The sequence below is a fragment of the Antechinus flavipes genome, chromosome 2 (genome assembly GCF_016432865.1).
Source record: "Antechinus flavipes isolate AdamAnt ecotype Samford, QLD, Australia chromosome 2, AdamAnt_v2, whole genome shotgun sequence".
NCBI lineage: Eukaryota > Metazoa > Chordata > Mammalia > Dasyuromorphia > Dasyuridae > Antechinus > Antechinus flavipes.
In genome coordinates, this window is record NC_067399.1 from 279,652,029 (window position 1) to 279,673,448 (window position 21,420).

The 21,420-nt window shown below is 36.4% G+C and overlaps 1 protein-coding gene across 1 annotated transcript in view; it reads left to right on the forward strand.

Moving 5' to 3' along the window:
- The window catches only part of EGLN3 (egl-9 family hypoxia inducible factor 3), a 35,910-nt gene extending 15,191 nt beyond the window's left edge, over nt 1-20,719 (forward strand). Inside the window, exons 2-5 of the mRNA XM_051977272.1 lie at nt 14,455-14,574; nt 15,713-15,849; nt 17,061-17,134; nt 18,180-20,719. Of these exons, the coding sequence (XP_051833232.1) occupies nt 14,455-14,574; nt 15,713-15,849; nt 17,061-17,134; nt 18,180-18,211 (363 nt within the window). The 3' untranslated portion in view covers nt 18,212-20,719. The remainder of the gene's footprint in view (nt 1-14,454; nt 14,575-15,712; nt 15,850-17,060; nt 17,135-18,179) is intronic.
- The last annotated feature ends 701 nt before the right edge of the window (nt 20,720-21,420 follow it).

Genomic DNA, 21,420 nt, shown 5'->3' on the forward strand with positions numbered 1-21,420 from the left:
TACTTCAAATATTCTTATTTGGCTTTTCCTTTTTAGTTTCACTTAGGTTTTCACTTCAACTATTGTAATAAATAGCTGCCTAATCTATCTTTTCGCCTGATTTTTGTTTCCATTTCTGGATACTGCTTTCCAGCCACAGTTAAACTATATCCCTCCCCCCTTTCCCTCCTTTCTCTCCCATTCATCTCTTGTTATTTCCTATGCTTAGAATGTCTCCTTCCTGCCTTTCCCCCCTCTGTGAGATTTTTATCTGTTGAAATACTTCATTGCAAAACCCATTTCAGGTGTCATTTCCCCCAGGAATCCTCTGACATCAGTGCTTCAGTTTCAGTTGTCTTAATTCAGGTAATTTCAGGTATGTGTCCTGCTCCTTTGCCCCTTAACATAATACCTTATTTTTAATATCTAACAGGTAGTACTTGAGCTTTCTTCATATAAGACACAAGGGCCTTTCCTTGAAGTACTTCATTAGCTGAGCAAAACTTAAATTATAAGTAAGTTTTTTCCCAAGCTATTTTTGTGCCTGTATGAAGTTTCATTCTTAGAATGTCTAAAGCATCAGGTAAATCCTATGTCAAACATGTAGCATATTATGTGTCTAATTTCTAACCCTTTAATTCTTTAAGAAAAAAAAAAAAAACTAGCTTTTCTTTTTGAATGCATGAACTTGTTTATTAGCTTTTTCTATCAGTAGCCCCTTAATTTAAATTCCCAGAGTAATTTGTCTTTCAGCTAAGATTTTACTGACCTTGCATCAAAGTCAGAATCAGTCTTTTACCCAAGTCAACTGGAAGAGCCTCTGAAAGATTGAAAGTTATATATCTTTCCCACAGGACCAGGAATCCATTTTACTGAGGAAAGTCTGCAGAGGACCTGGATTTAAATCTTATTTCTTTCACTTTACCACTTGTATAACCTTAGGCAAATCTTAAATCCCTTAACTGCTCTAGCTTAAGTTTTGTCATCTGTTTTTGCTGTTCTTCCTTCATTATCAAAAGAAGACCAGTGACATTGATAAATGAGGATATGGACTAATTGACTTCTAAATATGTGAAACAACCAATTAGGCATTTTCATCTTATCTTTAGGACTTGGTCACTGTACATAAACAGGTACAATTTCATAATGGAGAGTTTAGGAAGTAGGTGGTAATAACAGTAATTCACACTTCAAGGAGAACTTTCCTCACCACAACATTGGGAAGTAGGTAGTACAACTATTATTTCCATTTTACAGATGAGGAAACCAGGCTCAAAGAATCACTTATCTGTGCTCACGTAGTTACTTTAGAAAAAGCTCCTTTCCCAACTGGGAAGTCATTGCTTATTCTAACATGCCAATTTACCTATTTTGAGAATTTAGGCAGATAACATTAATGAAAGTCTTAGATAAAGTTTTTTGTGCCATGTAACTAGAGTTAAACTTTTTAATATTAGGTCCTTTTGATCTAGTAAATAGCTTTAGAAACTCAGATATTGGATTTGATAAGACTTTTTAAAACTTCTTCATGGGACTAGAATTAGAGTTGCATTCCTTCTCCATTCTAGACTTGGCATATGCCATCATGAAACATCCTTTTTCATACCTGGTTTTTTAATCCATACAGTGAAGAGACTCTTGGAGAAGAAAAGGGACAGTTGGGAGAGGCATTTAACTTTGAGGACACAGTATAAACATAGCATTTTAAAAATAGAATTCTTAAAGTTATCTTATGGTGACAAATTTGGGTAATAGAAGAGTCATCAAATAATAGAGATAATTAACAACTGGCCTTATTTATTAGTCCATTTCTAAAAAATAAATAAATCATAGATTGGATGACTTTCAAAATCCAGTCCATTTAAAAATCTAAAAAGCTATGAAACTGATAAAGAAGCTATATTAGTTAGCAAGACTTGAGAATCACCAATTAATGGAGCTATCTATCCATTAATTGGTGATTCCCAAGTCCTGTTAATTACATTGCTATCATAGTTGCCTTCCTAAACTTAAAAGATTAATTTTAAAGGGAAATTCAGTATGCACTAAACTATTTTTTAAAATGTCTTTAGTTTTTGGGGGGGTTGTAAATGGCTTTTGGGGGGTTTGTTCCTTGCAGCTTAGATCAACAATACTATACATTATTTTTGTTTTTAAGATAGATTTGCTCTTTCAGTAACAAATTTGGTATTTGTTCAAGTTTCACTTATGAGACTCGTTAATAAATTGATGTGAAAAAAGGCAGAATGGCATAAAGAAAACCATCTTCAGAGTTACAAAGACTGGGTTGTTCAAGTTCATCTGTGACATACTAGTTTGGGGACAACTTGTAGGTGTCTTAACAAATTTCTCTGGAATTGCAAGTTTCTGAACAATTGTTGATCTACTTTTGGTCGAGGGAGTTTCCTCGCTGGGCATTAAGTCCAGGACTGTCTAGGTCGCCTGAGAGGAACTTCAGAAAAGAGCCTTGCGCTGAGTGAATTTTTTGATTCCTCTGATTTCTCTGTAACTAGGAGAGGAATCCACAAGGATGTGGTGAAATCCCTAATTTCATCGTAACTTAAAGCTGAGGAAACCCAGAATTGACAGGCTTTCAAGAATATAAAATGAGGTGAACGACAGCGTTAATGGGCTGTTGACTGTGAGGGGCAGGTGAAAACCGAAGGGAGGAGTGTGTGGAGACGTCGCAGCCCTCCCCACCCCCTCTACAGTTTCTCTCGGCTGTGTTCTCTGGAACGAAGTTGGGTGTTTGATTGCTGATACCCTCACGCACTGCACGTAGCCCTGTCATTAAGCCATCATCCAGCTGGCGGGAAGCCAGGCCTCTGTGGCGAAGGGGCCGACTTCCTAAACCAAAACAGCTTTTATTGATAAATCGATTTTGCAGCGGCTGTTTACAGTTGCTAATTGGAGGGCTGTAGCTGAAACTCCTCCTAGGAAAGTAATTAACCAGAATCTGAAAGTAATGACAATGGCCTCTTAAAATTCCTGCTCTCCGGGATTTCTTTGGAAGAGAAGGGGGGGCGGAGGCGGGGGCGGTACAGCGAGGGAGAGTTAAGGAGGGGGTAGGGCTTTGGAGCCATTTGGAAAGGAATCCCCCTGAGCCACATCTTAAACTTAAATTAAAAACTAAATGAAAAGTTCTGGAGTCCAGAAGCTTAGGATGCTCCTGAACCGAGGATTGAAAGTTCATGGTAAAGTCAAAGTCCTGAAAAAGGTCAACTCCTGGAGACAAGGCGTTAGAATAAATTGGAAGGAGGTCAAGAGACCAGTAGTGCTTTAGCCAAAACTTTCCTCGGACTTCCTAACACATTTAATTCAAATGCCAAGAAAAGTAGAACATTCAGAGCATTTAGGAATCCCGCTTGTCTGGGGTCTTGCTGATTTTCGTTTTTATTTTCTCACTTCCCTTTATCTTTATACTGAAACCCAGTTATTATGGTTGTTGCTATTAGTGGTGCTGCTAATGGTGATGATAATGGTATTGTTTTTGAAGGGAATATTGCAGATCTGGTTTCTGGAGGGAAGGGCTAGGGCCTCTTCCTCATTTTGCCCCCTTGACTACATTGGATGAAAATGAATGCACTTTTTTCAAGGAGTGTTTGGATGAGGATAAAAGGAGGAGGAAATAGAGCTGGGTTTGGTTCGATGTCTATTTATCAGAAATTTTCAGTAGAATTGCTGCCAGAAAGTTTTTCATTAGACATTTGAAAGGAAAAAAAAGTTAAATGGTGCTTACATACCTACAATTTAATTTAAATATCCAGAATTTGTTCAATTTGAGAGTGGAGGAAGAAGGGTGATGTGGGGGTATCACTGGAAGATTACAGTGAACATGACTCACTTGGAACATATTTGGACCAAATGGGGGTGGATCTACCCATATACTAGACTTGAATGATCATAAATTAAGCTTTTTTCTTTCGGTGTTCACAGAAAGAGCAATTTACTTTTAAAAATAAAAGAGGGTGATGGTGAAGTTCAATGTTTTATATACCTAGTCAAAAAATATTTTGTCTTTTTGGAGGTAGTTTTTTTTCCCCTTTTCATTTCATTCTTTGGTAGGAGCAATGATATTCTGAGCATATATTTTCTTGATGGGGTTGATGGTGTTGTCTGGGAAAGGAATGCTTTTCCCAGGGGAGAACCTGACATCCCAGTCACCCTTCTTTTACAGATTAAAGGGGACACAGTTTCAGGGTTCACCCCCATCATTCTCAAAGAAACAATAACATAGTCCTTTTGATTTTCCTAATCTAGATGGTGTCAGCAGGATGGAGTTAGGAAGTATCTGCAGATAGATTTGAACTTATAAAGATGAGTCTTCCTGATTCCAAGAGTGACACTCAATTCCCTCAACCAGCAAGCAGTCCTGACATTACTAACTACTGGTGCTTTTTTATAGGTACATCTAACCTCATTTAAATACCCAGAATTTGCTAATCCAGTAGTGGGTTTTTTAAAATAAGTTGTTTCTTCATTTTTCCTCTATTACCTTCCATCTAGCTTGTAATAATAGCAGTAGAGCTACAGAATCACCAAATCATTCAAAGATCTTAACCGTATCTGATCTTTAAGATCTCCAGTAACTTTTTTCCTGGGTAAGGGAGAGAGAAAAAGGAAAGGAGAGGTAGAGGAGGGAGAGTAGATGAATCTATTTACAGAAAGTAAATGCTAAGAGAGAACACTAAGTATGGCTGTATGTTGGAAAGGAAGGGAAAAGAGAATGAGAATCAGAGACAGTCACATACAGACAGAGAGAATAATCGTAGAAGGAAAGACAGACAGACAGAGACATGTACAGTAATAGAGAGAGTGCTGGGGAAGAGAATTCAAATTGAATCTTGAAGGAAAATTCAAAAGAAGCAGAAGCGAGGAGGGAGATCTCCAATTAGTTAAGCCTTTCTCTCTTAAAAAAAAAAAAAAAAACTTAAAATGAGCAGAATGCTTTTAGAAAAACCTAGAAAGCTCTCTATGACTCAAACAAAGTGAAATGTACTGGGTGCAAAGTAATAGCAATGTTGAGGAATCAGTTGTACATGACTTTGCTATTCTCAGTAGTACAATGATCCAAGACTTTTCTGAAGAACTTATGATAAAAAATGCTATTCATACCCAGAGAAAGATCTGATTATGTCTGAATATAGACTGAAGCATACTTTTGTTTAAGCTTTATTTTTCTTAAGGGTTTTTTTTTTGGGGGGGGGGGATGGGGGAGATCTATGTTTTCTTTCACAACATGACTTTTGTGGAAATGTTTGCCTAACTTCACATATGTCTTCTCAATTGTGAGGAGGAAGTGAGAGAATCTGGAACTCAAAGTTTTAAAAACAAATGTAAAAAATTGTTTTTCATGTAACTGGGAAAAATACAAATATTAAACAAAAATCTTTTTTTTAAAGTGAACATTAAAATATTTGAACTAAAGCAGCTGTTAAGTTATGAGTAGTTTTCATTAATTATCATATTTACATTTTGGTTTTTTACTTCATCATGTATTGATTATGTTTGGGAAATAATTATCAGATGTCAGACAATTCTTGTATCTGTTACCTGCTATGTGAAATCTCAGAAACGACACATACCTTCCCCATTAGCCCTCAAAAATCACTCCCATGCTTTACTAGCCTTAGTAGAACTATGTATCTGTTGTGAAGACAAGAGAAAATACTGAATTCAATGGGAACATAGAAGGAAGAGAAAGAAGGGTAAGAAGAAACTTACTATATATACATTTCCTTTCATTTTCCCTCTAGGTCTAAGTTTAAGTTGCTTGCCCTTGCAAAGAATTTCTTTTCATCCCTTTTTCCTCCCCTCTTGACATTAGTCAAATGGAAAATAACTGACATTAATATTGTGGTTTTATTTGCCATTAAAAGATCTTGCCTCTTTCAGGTCTTCTGTTACTCATGACAGTTTAGTTATTTAATTTAAAAATTTCTTTTAAAAGAGCCTTAGTACCTGAGCTTGATAAAATCCAAACTATATTCAAAAGGTGCATTGTAAACATTTAAAGTATGATGATGAAAAGAGACATAATTTGCTTTTCCTCCAAAATTGTCATACCTCATCTCTCCCTTTTTATTGTAGTCATTCCTTATATTTCCAAACATTTGGAATAATCACATTTCAAACAGAAAAGTTTTGTATTCATTTCTATCTCCTTGCCATTCATTATTGCACTTTGTTATCTCCATGCCTGAAATGTACTTTTTCCTCATTTCACTTTGGAAATCCTTGTTTCTCTTCTAGATTTACCAAGTGCTACCTTTTTCTAAGTCCTTTTCTGATCCTCTTCAGCACCAAATGCCCTTTCTCCCCAAGGTTATCTTGAATCTATTTTGTATGACCCTTTGAGTTAGGGATAGGGAAAGGAACTATCTGTTCCACAAACAACACATTCCATCTCTCAGTTGCAGGCATTCTCTCTGGCTGTCCCACATGCCTTGAATACTCCTCCTCCTCTTAGAATATTGACTGCGACTGACCTCCCTGGCTTACTTTAAGTCTCAACTAAAATCTCACCTTCCACAGAAAATTTTCTCCAAGCCCTCTTAATTCCAATGCTTTCCCTCTGTTAATTATTTTCTCTTTATCCTCTATATAGTTTGCTTTGTCTATATTTCTTTGCATCTGCATCTTGTTTCCTCCATTCAGTTAGTTGTACTCTCCGTTAGGGCTCCTTCTGCCCATTCCCTATCTCCTAGCCCAGTGCCACATAGTTTGCACTTAATAAGTGTTTGTTGGTTAATGAATTGATTGATTGAAGATGAGGGTACTAGTAGATAATGCTACAAGAGGTCCGATATCCCTTATAAACCAGGAGGTAGAAGAAATGTTGGCTTACAAGCTTGAGGGGAGTCCAACAGATGGGAGTTTCCAAAGGGCACAATTAAACGGGCTAAGTGTTTCATGAATTGGTTTGAACTGGGGGCTAGGAAGAAATAAGATGTTTGTGTTTTGGTAGTGTGCCTCAACTCCAATTTCTTCCTTTCTATTAAACCTGGAACTTGGTTTCCTGGTGGGAATACAGAGGGTAGCCTCCAAGCTATTTCTTCCTCAGCTTTCCTCAGGTTACATTTTCTTGTATACCTTCATCCCATAATGTCAGTTTGGGAATGTTCACCCTTTGTAGTGTTTGACATCCTGGATGGACACCTGAGGGGGGCTATGATTCAGCCTTGATACTGACTCTGAATTGGATAGCCTGTTTCCTTATCTGTAAAATAAAGCTGTTGGAGCAGATGGTCTCCGAAGCCTCTTCTGAGTGCACTCCTATGGTTCTATGCCCTATTTAGGGTTCCTGAACTCTGTGGTTGGTGTCCTGGTTCAGCCACAAAGAAGAGGAGGCCATGGCCATGGATTCAACTGTGTAGCTGTTTTCTAAGAGATTTGGTCAAAGGTCCTTACAGTTATAGACTGGAAGCATATTGTATCACAAGGAAGTTGTCCCAGATCTTATACTTCCTAATTAAAGTTATGGCTTAGTCATAGAAAGCTACTTTGAGAAGTGAAGAAAACCTGGGTTCAAATCTCATCTCTAACAAAGATGGAGAAAGCATTTATTAAGTACCTACTATATGCCAGGCACTATGCCAAAACATTGAAGATACAAATAAAAGATAAATCCTGCACTAAGGGATTTACCTTTTATTGGGAGAAGAAAATCCATAAAGGTGAGCTGAGGGGGGAGGTGAAGAGGGAGAAGCAAATGGAGTAAGAAATAGTATGGAAATAGCCAGGGAGATGATTCTGGGCAAGATAAGGCAAAAGCTTACCTCCCTGTACCAACTTTCCTATGGATGGTCTTTGGGGTTTCATAGGAAGGAGATGAGGATGATGGATACAATGTAGACAACATGATGTAGAGATAGCTAGGAAGTATAAGAGAGGAGTATTTGGAACATACTCATCATATTTCTAGAGGGAGAGTCCAGTGCCCCAATGAAGGGGTAGATAGCAGTGATAACTCAGAGCTGAGAAAGTATGGTAGGGAGATGGTTTAAGGGTCATTTTAACTGAATTCTGCACAAGTTCTTCACCTCACCGGATCCCAGGAAACTTGCTAAAACTAAAAGTTCCAGAGAGGAGTTTCCTAAAATCAAATGCTATAGTTAAAAATCAACATGAAAATTTCACTATTTAAGTCGATTTCAAGAGGTTTAGCCAGGGATTTGGGGAAACTAAAAATTCAATAGCATCCTTGAGTATTGCTTTGCACATTTGTCTCACAGAAATTCAGACACTTTGGCAAGACTTATTGTCCTGAAGCTGTCTTCTCCATAGCTTCCTATGCTTCCCCACTCCCACACCCAGCTCAGGGAGGCGAAGATAGCAACTTGGTTGACCTGTTCAGCTTCCGGGATTTGTAGTGGCCTCGTGCAGCAAGTTGGCACCTACCTTGGTCAGTTATAAAAATAATGTGGAGGCTGCTTGTTTGGACTTGTCAGGTCACTTTAGAACATATTGGGAATTCCAGGCAAATAGCTGGGAATTCAGACCTATATCTCTTATGGCACTGAGCCAGGCAACCCTGATAAAATTGGATATAGTTTCGACAGGCTCTAGGAGGCTCACAATGATTTCCTTTCTTTGTTAAGCTTTAGTTAAATAACATCAGGTGCTAGCCAGAAAGCATGAATATTTTACCTTTGTAATTACTGTTTCTAGGAACTTCCTCTCTCTTCCCATAAGACTCATGGAAATTTAGCCAAAATGTTATGTTCTGTAGCATGCTAGTTCTTTGTAGTCTGAAAAAGCCAAGAGTTACATAAAGAGCATCCCATTTGGAGTGCACATGTACAACCTGTATCAGATTGCTTGCCTTCTTGGTGAGAGGGGAGGAAAAAGGGGTGAATGTTAAAAACTATCTTTACATGTAATTGGGAAAAAAAATAAAATACTGTGTGTGTGTGTGTGTGTGTGTGTGTGTGTGTGTGTGTGTATGTGTGTGTGCTTGTATAACTTACATTTCTATTTCCCCATACACTGGCACTGGCAATTGCAAACTTTTCAGTGGTGATGGGGGATGTTCTGATTGCACATAAATTTCTTCAAAAGATTTGTAACTTTTCTCTTCCCATTAAAATTAGAGTGTAGGAGATGTTATGTTTCAGTTTTTCAGTCTAGATTAGATCCTATAATATAATTGTAATAATTATGGTGGGTGATTATGATTTCTGATCATTATTTAACCAAAGCAAGTCCTCAAATGATTTACCACGGCAAGGGTTTTTAACCTTTTTTTGTGTTGTGTTTTGTTTGGCAGAAGCCTATAGGTTCTTTCTCAGAATAATGTTTTTAACTGCATAAAATAAAATGCCTAGGATTACATGAGAAAATAATTATTCAATCATATTAAAATATAGTTATTAAAGAAAAAGGTCGCAGACCTTCAGCTTAAGAATCTCTGTAATTAAAGGGTCGAGGTATTGAAGAGGTAATATCTACATTAGTGAAATATAAGAGCCCTTAAATTGTTGAAATCTAGCACCAAGATTGTCAAAAGAAAAATTCTTAAAATAATAGCTGTCTTCCAGAGGTAAGAAGTAGCTGTTCTATTTTACCTATCACTTTCTTTTTCCTTTTATCTATCTATTTATTTTTCACTTGCTTGTCTATTTATTTATTTACTTTCCCGCCCAGCCATCCATTTATTTATTTATTTGCTCCTCATTTATTTAATTAATTTGTTTGTTTATTTTTTAGCATGCATTGCTTTATGAAATCATGATGAAAGAGAAAAAATCAGGGCAAAAGGGAAAAACCACAGGAGAGATTAAAAAAAAACAGAAAAAAAAGTGAATATACATTGCAGTCTTCTTATTTCTTTTTCTGGATGTAGATGACATTTTCTGTCCAGAGTCTATTGGGATTGCCTTGTATCATTAAACCATTATGAAGAACCAAGTCTTTCATTGATGATCACACATTCTTGCTGTTATTGTGTATTCCTGATTCTGCTTGTTTCACTCACATATCACTTTTCCTTTTTAGGTTTATTCAATAGGATTGTCTCCTCTCCACACCCAATTCAAAGAAAGTAGATCATTGAGGCATTTTTAAAGAAAGAAACACAGACAATACTGTATGACTTTTTACAAACCTCAAGCCATCTTACAAAACATTCATTTACATAGGTCCTAAATTCTTACCTATTGGAAAGAGGTATTAAATTCCCATGATACCCACTAGTCTACAGGTAACTCCATGTTCCATTGCCTTTTTGGGTTCAAAGATTTTGTTAGAAATTCCAAGAAAGCAGAGACACCCCTCCCCCCAAATTGGTTATAGAATGGTCCTAAGATTTAGAGCTGATTTTAGGAATCATCTGGTCCAATTGTTTCATTTTACAGGTGAGCACACTAAAGCCCAGAAGTCTTTACCCAGCTTTATTCCACAGCTAATAATTAGAATCTAGGATCTTTGCCTCAGTGGAGCTTGATAAGTGACTATTGTACACACGAATTGTGATTGTTAGCTGTGTGTATGTGACTCAAAACATATGTTTGTTCTATGTTGAGCGTGAATGAGAGATCAAAGAGTTCTGGCTCATGGGCCATTGCTGTGATTTATAGGGGATTGCTTTTGGACAGTAGTTTATTCTTCTAGCACTATTAACTAAGGCTGGGAGCCTTCATGGGAAATACGGACTTTATTCTTCACTGAGGGGGGTACTTTGAAATCTGCACAAGGATTTTCTGAAAGGGCTGGCAGTTTAAACTTCTTGTGTTACTAGGAATTTTGTTTTTGCTTTTCAAAGCCCACAGTCACATGCAATGCAAAGAACTTTGGATTTGGAGTCAGGGATCTGGATTCAAAGCCTGACAATGTCATTTTTAAAGTCTTATTTTTCATGACTTATTTGGATTTTTTCTCCCCAAAGATAGTGGAGTGGTTTACTATTTGCTACAAGGATCTGAAGCAAACAGGGTTAAGTGATTTGGCCAGGATCACATATCTAGGAAGTGGCTGAGGCCATATTTGAACAAGGGAAGATGAGTCTTCCTGACTCTAGACCCACTACTCTGTGTATTATGATGTCACCAAGCTGCCTATGTTACTTTACAACCTTGTACAAACTATCTTCATGATAGTTTAAAATTCATTTTAAAATGCTGAATATTACAAAGAGCAACTAAAGGTTTATTGGATTAACAAAATTAAAAGGACATTAAATAAAATGGTAATAAAGCCCTTATGGTGCATTGATAGAATACCTGACCTGGAATCAAGACCACCTGAGTTCAAAGCTAACCGCAGATCTTTACTAGCTCTGTTAAGCTGGGCAAGTCACTTAACCTCTGTCTGCCTCACTTTCCAAATCCTTAAAATGAAGATAATAATTAGCATTTACTTCCCCCACCTAGGGTTGTTATAAGAATCAAATGAAATAATAATTGTAAAGCTCTTATGTTAGCTATCATTAGATCCCCTTACTCTTTCTAAAATGAGATGGTATTGTGAAATAATACATTCAATTTCTTGTATTGTAGTTTGCATTCAAGCCAAAATTATCACCTACTTTTACTCCAGTTAGAACAAGAGTAGCGGAAGTCGGGCCAGCCCATGCTTTCCCTAGTACTTTCAATAGAAATGATTGGATAGACTGTGCTCATGTCCTTTCTGTACCTTGAGCATACTTTTGGCCATTGTCCCAGTGATGGTAAGATTTCATTTGTCAGGAAATGTAATCTGAAGATCCTGCTAAATGTATGTGCTCAGGTTTTGCAACTACTGATATCGCTGGATAGGAATTAAGGAAGAAAAGGACTTCAGCTCGTGTTACTAATCTACTTCCCCGATTCAGGATGTATAACCTGTGCATGAGATGATATGCACCTTGAACATTTTCAGAAACAGCTCATGTGGGGAAGTCTTCCTTGACTATGCCAATTGGTTACAAAGGTTTTTTTTATTCCTTTTCTTTTTCAATGAGAGTAAGGGCATTACTGTACTGATAGGTTTGCAGAAAAAAAAGGAAGAATGTAAGGAAGAAAAGAGAGAGGAAAAAAGGAAAGGAGGAAAGAAGAGAAAAAAGAAGGAAAAAAAGGAAGGAGAGAAGGAAAGGAAAAAAAGGAAAAAGGGAGAGAGAAAAAATAAAGAAAAAGAAAGGAAGGAAGAAAAGGGAAAGAAAAAGAAAGAAGAAAAGAAAAAGGAGGGAAGGAATAGAGGAAGAGAAAATGGAAAAGTCATAAAAAGTCTACATCTTTAAAAATGTACAAAAGAGAGCAGAAGAAAATGATCAAGAAGATTTGAAATTACAAGTTGAATGTATACTGCAATATACTAAAGGAAAAAGAAAGTTTATTAATCTGTATAGAGATTTACAGTTACATGTACAATTCTGCTCTATATTTGAAAATGTTCTTTTTGGCTGATGTATGTTATGTTCAGAGTAAGAAATTAATTTTAAAATACCATAAAGAACAAGTATGAATCTTAGCAAAATCTTTTTGCCCTCTTCCTCAACAAATGTTCTATCATTAAGCATATGTTGTCTAGCAATTCACCTTGGGTTTGGTACTTGGCTTCTGGTTCTCTTCCATGGCTCTGCCGGAAGAGAACCAGAAGCCTCTTAACTTTCTGAAAATGATTAGCAAGAAAAAAATAATGTGGTTTCAGATGTTTGATTTGTCATGTGGTTAGTCCTGTGACTTGGAGTGCTTGGGAGAAATTGTGGAAAGAATGAGGAAAAGACAACAATGGATGAGGTAATTCAGGGCAATTCCAATAGACTTATGAGAGCCATCCTCATTCAGAGAGAGAAATCTGAGGATTGAATGTAAATCACAGTATAGTATTTTTAACTTTTTGTTGTTGTTATTTGCTTGCTTGTTTATTTTTCTCTTTATCCCCTTTTTGTTCTGATTTTTTTTGTATAAGCAAGATAAATGTGGAAATATGCTTAGACCTTTAAAAAAAATGAGGAAAGTTTCAAATACACAATCATAAAATCTGAGCTGAGTCTCCTCTCTGCTCTCTGCTCTTCCTGGTCTGTTTCCCTTTAAACTAAGGGGAGAAGATGGCTAGATGACCTCTGAGATCCCTTCCAGGTCTGGATTTGTGAACCTGTCATATATTTGTATGTCTTTGCTGCCAACTGAATGCATTGCCCCTGGCTTTCTTATCTCACTTTTCCCCCATCTTGAGACCTATTCAGAATTTTGTTTTGTCATTATTTTAGTCACCTTTGACACTTCACAACTTTATTTGGGGTTTTCTTGGCAAAGGTATTAGAGTGTTTTCCCATTTTCTTCTCCAGCTCATTTAACAGATGAGGAAACTGAGGCAAACAGGGTAAAGTGACTTGCCCATGGTCACACAGCTAGTAAGTGTCTGAGGCCAGATTTGAATTCAGGAATTTGAGTCTTCCTGATTCAGGCTCAGTACTCCCTTCACTTTTGCTTCCCTAAAGACTTTTATCCATTTGTACAATGTTTTACCCAAAAAAAATAATTAATTAAAAAAGGACAACATTTAACAAGGATTTACTTTTCTTTCTCTATCCTATCTTTTCTCTAGTCACCCTTCAAGTGCTTATGTACATTTATTTTAGTTGATCTTCAATCCCAGGAGCCAGGATATAGTACCATTATTATCTTTCATTTTACAGATGAGGAAATTGAGGCTCAATTCTTATTGAAAGGTATAGCTATTAATAATGAACATGTGATTTGACACAAGTGTTCTGACTTTAAATCCTGTATTTTTTTCCCTAGCATATCAGACTGTTCTTGGTCAGTTTCTGTGCAGTGACTCTTCTTTAGAAGTTATTCTTAAAATTAGGAAACCCATAAAAAAAACATGAATGATATCAGAATTGCAATTTCCAGAAGCACCTTTGCCTGATGCATACCAGGTTCGCATGACTTCAGGATGATAGTTTCACCTTGTTTTGTCTCTCAAATGCAACATTCTTACCACCTGAACTTTCTAGAATGCCGAAGACCTTGACCTTTGTAGGCCTAATACAGTATTGCTTGCTCACCTGGGTGTATCAGTCCTTGACTTCCTTCCAAGATCATCAACTGAAAAGAAAATAGTGTTCTGCAAAATGGGCATAAAAATATTTGGATTTTTTTTTAATGCTGCAAACTCTCAAACAAAGGAGAATTTTGAAGAACAGTAAGTTATTGTGACCAAAAACTGCCGTATGTAACAGAAGTATAAATATAATATACAAGGTGTCCCCAGAGTCCAAACTGAGTCATCTTATATTAATAGAATTCTGTTTGGAGAACATTAGGTTGTATAACTGGGTTTTTCAGTGTTATTGTATATACTCTATTACCATCCTCCTTTCCCAGCTCTCCATCTCCCCTTTATATGTTGTCTTTCTCCATATGAATTTAAGTTCCTTGAAGGGAAAGACTGTCTTGTTCAATTTTTAACTGTATCTTTAGTGATTAGGTTAGCACTGAGTATACTGCAAGCTCTTAATAAATGCTCTTCTCTTTCTGATCTATTTATTAGGCTATGGTGGCTTGCTATCCTGGGAATGGGACTGGTTATGTTCGACACGTGGACAACCCCAATGGAGATGGACGCTGTATCACCTGTATCTATTATCTGAACAAGAACTGGGATTCCAAGGTATTTGGGGGACTCTTTGGATGATGTACATTGAGATTTGGGCACAGGAGAGGATTTTGCTAAGAATTTGGTTGGAGGGGGGAATTCCTATAATTTAGAAGTAGAAAAAACTTTGAAAATAATAAAATTATTATTATTATCTGCTGCTGAGGGTCTTCCCATAGTATTTTGGGATAGATTATCTCCTATTCTCCCTTCCTTAAAGGTAGATAGACTAAAGAAGTTAAGATGAAAATAACAGTTGTAAACCTGAATTAGAAACCCCAGCCCCCAAAGGTCCCACCCTCAATTACTTGTCTTTCAGAGCAGAGGAATCAAACTTTTCGCCTAGCCAGAGCTGACGTGTCTTAGACTGCCGAAACCCAATTAGTAGCAACAAAATACACTTTTTCTCCTAGCAGCAATATTGAGAGAATTGCACAAAACTGATGCTCTAAGATATAAAAGCATCCCCCAGAGAGAATTTTCCACACAGAATGAAATATCTCATCACCCAGTGACCATTTGCCATGATTTACTATGGGTATGAACTCCAGGGGAGTCTTGGTTCATTTTATATATTCTCCAATGTATGTATATGCTTATCCAGATTTAAAAATGGATGCATATGAATTGAGGTATTTTTAAAAATTCAAGAACGATTTAGTAGTTTGGGAAATGAGGGAATTATTCCAACTAACTTGGCTTCTGAATCTTCGGCATCTTTACTTCCTGTCAGTTGGGGGGATCAGACATAGACTGCTCAGAGAAGTTGTAAAGTGTTTGTTTAGGGGGCCAGAGAAGCTTTAAACCAGCAAGAAAAACAGACTGAATGAAAAGACCAGGGTCTTCAAACAGTTCTACATTTTGAGGTCAAGGAGTCTCAAAATATTTTATCTGTTAGCTCATGTCAATGAGTAATTTATAATATTGCCACTCAGTGTCTGATACGGTAAGACAAAAAGATATAGCCAAGATCACAAATAGGCAAACGCTGTGGCATTCTAGTGGAGAATGTGTATGTACGCATGTACTCTCATGTGGGCTCCAGTTTAGATTAGAATAGGAAGCTTTTCCTCATCAGTAATAAGCTAATATGTTCATCCCAGCTGGGGAATTATATCTGTACTCAGGAAATAATCTATATTGTGTTTTTCAGTTACATGGTGGTATTCTTCGGATATTCCCAGAAGGAAAGTCCTTTATAGCAGATGTGGAACCTATTTTTGACAGACTACTCTTCTTCTGGTCAGATCGTAGGAACCCACATGAAGTACAGCCTTCCTATGCTATGAGGTAAAACATGGAGAATGACAAATATCCTTAAGGAAAGTTTTTCTCGAATAACCAAATCATCATTTCTGAACAGGATTACATGATTTTTTTTTAAATAAAGCAGGAAAAGGACTTTAGATAAATAGTCCAACCTTCTTCCTCCTGACCCTCAACTCTCATTTTGCAAATGAAGAAAATTGAGCCCTGACTTGGCCTCCAGTGTAACCTTGAGTGGTTTATCACACTGTAGTTATTTTCTTTTACTGGATGTGTTTAAAGGGAAAATCTTGGATATATAGGTTTGAGGAAACTATAGCTTTCAATTTAAAGTTTTCATTAATTCTGCTATTTAAAATTAGCTAAAATTAGCTTCCCTCTAATTCCACTCCCAACCCCTGCCTCTTATTTGGGGAACAAAGACAAATCAGCCTAAAAGGAATACCAAATGTAAAGTTTTTTACAAAAACTTACTTTAGTTTACTTAACATTTTTATTTTATACATTTTATTGCATTTTTATTTATTTAACCATCACAACCCCCAAATCTTAGATTTATATCAAAGATAAACATTTAAGCAAAAGACATGCTATGTTAGCCCAACCTTCCCCTTTTTACATATGAAGAAATAGAGGCCCAAGAAAATTAAATGATAACAGTATTCTTGGGCTTCAACTTGGATTAGAGAGGAGAATCAGACTTCCTTCTCCTTTAGTGATAGGTTGATATGTTCATGTTTTACACAATATGTTATTGCAGAGCCAAGGATAAAAACCCAGCTCTCCTGACTCTTAGCAGTCTAATGTGCTTTCCACAAATAACTAGTAAATGCCTTGGACCACCACTAACCTGGAAACAAACCAATAAAAAATAATTTGTAAGTCCTTTTGGGAAAATGATGATGTAGAAATGATAGGAAAATGGTTCTTAAACTATACTCTCAGAAATTGAAAGCACTTTTGGTCATGATAGGCTATTCCATTATGGTTTGAGAGGGAAATTATAGAGCAAACTTGCCTTTTATCAGTACTAAATCAGAAGCAGGATTGAGAATTTTAAATCTGTGATAGTAAATAAATATAAGTAAACCTAAAAATGTCTTTTTAATGCATAATTAGAACAGTCCTTTTATATTGAAAGAAAACACTTTAATGTTTGTTTCAAAATATGTGAATATTGTTTCCTCATTTTCCCCCACTTTTCATCTAAACCTCATTTTCCTTGTTTTTCACAGATATGCTATGACTGTTTGGTACTTTGATGCAGAGGAAAGAGCAGAAGCCAAAAAGAAATTCAGGAATTTAATTGGTAGGTCTTGCAAATTTCTCCAAAGAAAAGGTGTCGTGGGCATTTTTATTTAAAAAAACAAACAAACATTACTTTTGCTTATATGATATCAAAAACAATTATAGCTCTCCTCTTACTCAGTATAGTTTATAATGACATTTTTATAATAGTGTTTCATATTCTTATTGTGTTTTATGAATTATAAAGCATAAACTTATTAGATCCTTACAGTACACCTGTAGAAAACAGTTCAAATAAGAAATGGTAGCAACACTTATCTGAGACTTTTCAACCATCAGTTAAAGCAAAGTTAAGCTTATGATTTTTCTCTCCTAGAAGTCTAATATTTTTTTCTAATTTCATCTTCTCTATGAGTATGGGTAGGAAAATGAGAGAGGATATTACTTAAATTATAAAAGGGACAGAGAACATGTCCCAGAGAAGGGTAAAGAATGGCCACAGTAGAGACTTAGGGTGAGGGAAAGTATCCCCTTGTACAGTCATAATATTTCATAATTAAAGCTGGGGGTAAATGTATGGCCTCTGTAACATGGACAACTGGAGAGAGACTGAGGTAGCAAGATCTAACTAAAAATGCTGGTTGTAGGAATAAAAGGGGAGATAAGGATAATTTACATTTATTATGCAGACCTCAGAGCTTGGCCTTTTCCTACAAACTCCTTTAAAATAGGGTTTGTTTTTAATTTCTATTTCCTCAGAACCTAGCACAGTACCAGGAATATAATAGGTGCTTAATAAATGTTTGTTGAGTTAAATACCACTTCAGGAAAAAAAAAATTAGAGTACCTTCATGTTTAAAAAAATTGACTGGAAGACACTTAACTTAATATTTGCTTTAGTGATCAGTTAGTTGTACAAATATCCTGTAAGAATGATCCTATCACAGGTACTTGTGTTTTTGTTTGGTTTGGTTTTGAAGCTTGAAACATCTTGTTAACACAGGTTACATAGGTTAATCTGTATACTTTTAGTCCTTTTCCTTCCATCTAACTGAGTTAGAATCCGGTTTCCTAATCCTCAATTCTTGTTTCTGTCACCAACACAGGGAAAACAGAAACCTCCCGAAGTGAGGACTGACCTGGAGATCAGCTGGCACTGTTCCTTTCACAAACACTGTCTCTGCAAGCGACAAGATCCAAAGATGTCCTCTTCGTTGACTTGTGGGAAAGATACCCTTTCCTACAAATGCACCATTCATGTCTCTTATCTTGCCTGTGGTACTCTGCATTCTTCTGCCGGGACTCTATTCATCTCCAGATACTCTCTGTGACTTTGGAAGAACTTGAAGACTTGCCGACTCCAGAAATACAGTTGAGCAGTGACCTGTTCAGCAAGTTTAGCAGATGACTTTTGGGCTCCACCCATTGTAAAGATGATGAACATGGAAACAAACATAGGGGAGGGAACAAATCTTATTTGCACTTTATGTAAACTTTTTGGATTGAAAGAAAGCTTTGCCAAGAAATGCTGCCTCTGGAAACAAATTGAGGGAAAGAGTCAAGTGTTCCTAGTGCACCATTCAGCTACACATCCTTGGACAGGCTTTCTGTGGCTTAGCTCAAATATATGTTTTCACTGTCTCTACAAAGGGCTGTCTTTGTCATTGTAATACCTTCATTTATGCCTTATTGGCATATATCCTTTCTTCCTGGTCTTGGAAGTAAGGCTTCCTGCCTCTGCACAAGTTGAGTGAAAATGTTAACTTTGGATGAGATAGCAGTATCATTTTACTTCCCCTTTAATTTTCTTCCCTTAAGAGATTGGTTCCCCAAAAGTCTAGTCAAGGCTGGAATTTTAACATTATTTTATTGTTTCTTTAATGGATAGAGTTGTGAATCCAAGATAAAAATCTATCTGGACCTTAGAACTGATTTATGATTTTGTTAAAAACAAACAAACTAGATCTCGGGTTAATTTTTTTTTAATTAACAAAAATTTTTTCTTCCCATTATCTCCCCCCTCCCCTACCCAATTTTAAAAAAGAAAAAAAAATTGTATAACGTGCTTTGTCAAACAAACAAATTGCTGTATTGGCTATATCCACAATTAAATTTCTCATTCTTGAGACATCATTTCTCTGTCAAGAGGTAGGTAAGTAGCATGGTTCCATTGGACCTCAGACTTTATATGTGGTCCCACTGGTTCTGGTGGGAAAGAGGACTCAGGAAAATTAATAATGATTTCCTCTTTAAAAAAAAATGAGGTCATCCTCCTTTGAGAAAGTGGAGTAAAAAACAATCTACATTTTTAAAAGAAAATAGAAATAAAAAATTTCTGGAAAAAAATTCTATGTTGAGTCACTTGACCCTGTCCATTCCCATAATCAGAATTTTGGTTAGACTTTGCTATTTCAGTCTCATTCCTATTGTCAGTGTTACAGAGGTTATATATTTACTGAATGTTATATACCGAAGGTTATATATTACTTACGTGAAATTGGGGGTGTTCTTTGGGACTTTTTCAGGGTACACTTTCCCTCTTCCTTAGCCTCCATTTCCCATACCATTGTGGACTTACTCATCTTTGTCTGCTATAGCTTTTTATGTTCCCTTTTCTATGTTATTTGGAATTGTCTCATTTCCCTATCCTTCACCTTGTGAAGAAGGAAAATGAGAAACACTTTCATTTTCACTAGATAGAGATGTTACATTTCTTGGAGAAAATAACAAATTTAGTTCCTCCATGGTTGAAAAGCCTCAGATAAGAAATGGCAACATTTCTACCTGGGTCCCACTTCAAGCTCTTCTCCACAGATATCTCTGGACACATACAGAGCATGTCCCTTCCTTTCTTCCCCATTTTGTCACCATGAAAAGACTCCCTGATTCTTTCTATATATGAACACAACTTTCTACCATCATATGTTTGTAAATCCAGGAGATACATTTTAGAACTCTTTAGTGTCATCATTAGTTTGGTGAATGAAACTGGGCTGATTATTTGCCAAATGGCAAAGTGTCGTAGAATATTCTGCGAACCACTATTAGTTGGAAGATTGGACGGGATTTCTCTTCTCTACCTTGAATCACTAAGAGTATAAATTTAGCCTTGATGAACGTAGCTGTAGCTGCACTAAGATAGGATCCCTAACAATAGACTGAAAGATAAAAGTGAGAGGAAAAACTAGCTATCCTAGTGCAATACTTGTGTATTTTGAAGTTGACTATTTTGCTTTGAGGGGTTTTCCCCTCCTTTTGGAGAGGAATTGACCTGTTATTTCATCAGCATTGGGAATTCCTGGTGAGGGATTTCCGTTACTAATGTATAAGCATTAACTCTTGCAGTTTATAATCTTGGTTGCTAGAGGTACCAACAGGTTAAGCAACTTTCCAGTGCTCACAAATCCCTCTATTGCCTATTCCAAAGTTTTTCACCTGTATTCCTCATATGTACTAATGGGGTATTTGATTGCTGGGAGTAAATGCAAATTGATTGAGTATCAGATTATTAAAAGAGGATAGTTCTAATATTGTTAATTGATCATTTTTTCCCAATTTTTTTTTTAACTTGTCCAAGGTCTGATTTTTCTTACCTAAACCCTTGGGGAAAAGGTACTATACAATAAATGCTTAAAATTAAATTAAATGTCTATTTTATCTTAGGGTGATATATGGCTGAATTATTCCCCTAGAAATCAGGTGCAGAACATGTTGAAGATGACACCATATGCCCAGAGACTTTTTAATATTCCCTTAGACCCCCTTGTTTGGGAAGGACTGAAAACTGACAAGGAAAATCATTTGGTGAATAATCAGATCAATTTCATTTGTATTCCTGGCAATGGAAATGTTAAGAGCCTTCTCGACCATTACATCATCTAAAAAGTGCAGGGTCCTTAGCAGTAGATTGAATTTTGATCCAAAGATCCAATTTCATGAGAGTAAAAAAATCTTACCTCAGTTCAGTAAATAGATCTACAGTAGAATAGTTAATATCAATTAAATGCAGAGCTGTCTAAATTATGGATCATCTGTTTGAACCTGATATCTTTTCCTTTTTAAATTACTCTGGCTTCTTAGTAGCAGAATTGTGCTTATTATGTTTGATCATGTAGTCTTAATATTTCCTTTAAAAGTAGTAGTGATGGGAAATGCCCACATAGGTTCAGCAGTCCTTATAAAATAGCTTGCAAAATATGGAGGTTTATATCATTTTCTTTTTGAAGATTTGGTTGGCCACTAGTCAGTTGTGGGAAGAAGACTCCCCCAAATGGTCTTGGTCTTTTTAATGTTAGAACTCCGGCTGATAGAGAGGATGATCAATTATGAGGCTCAAGAAAATCTTAA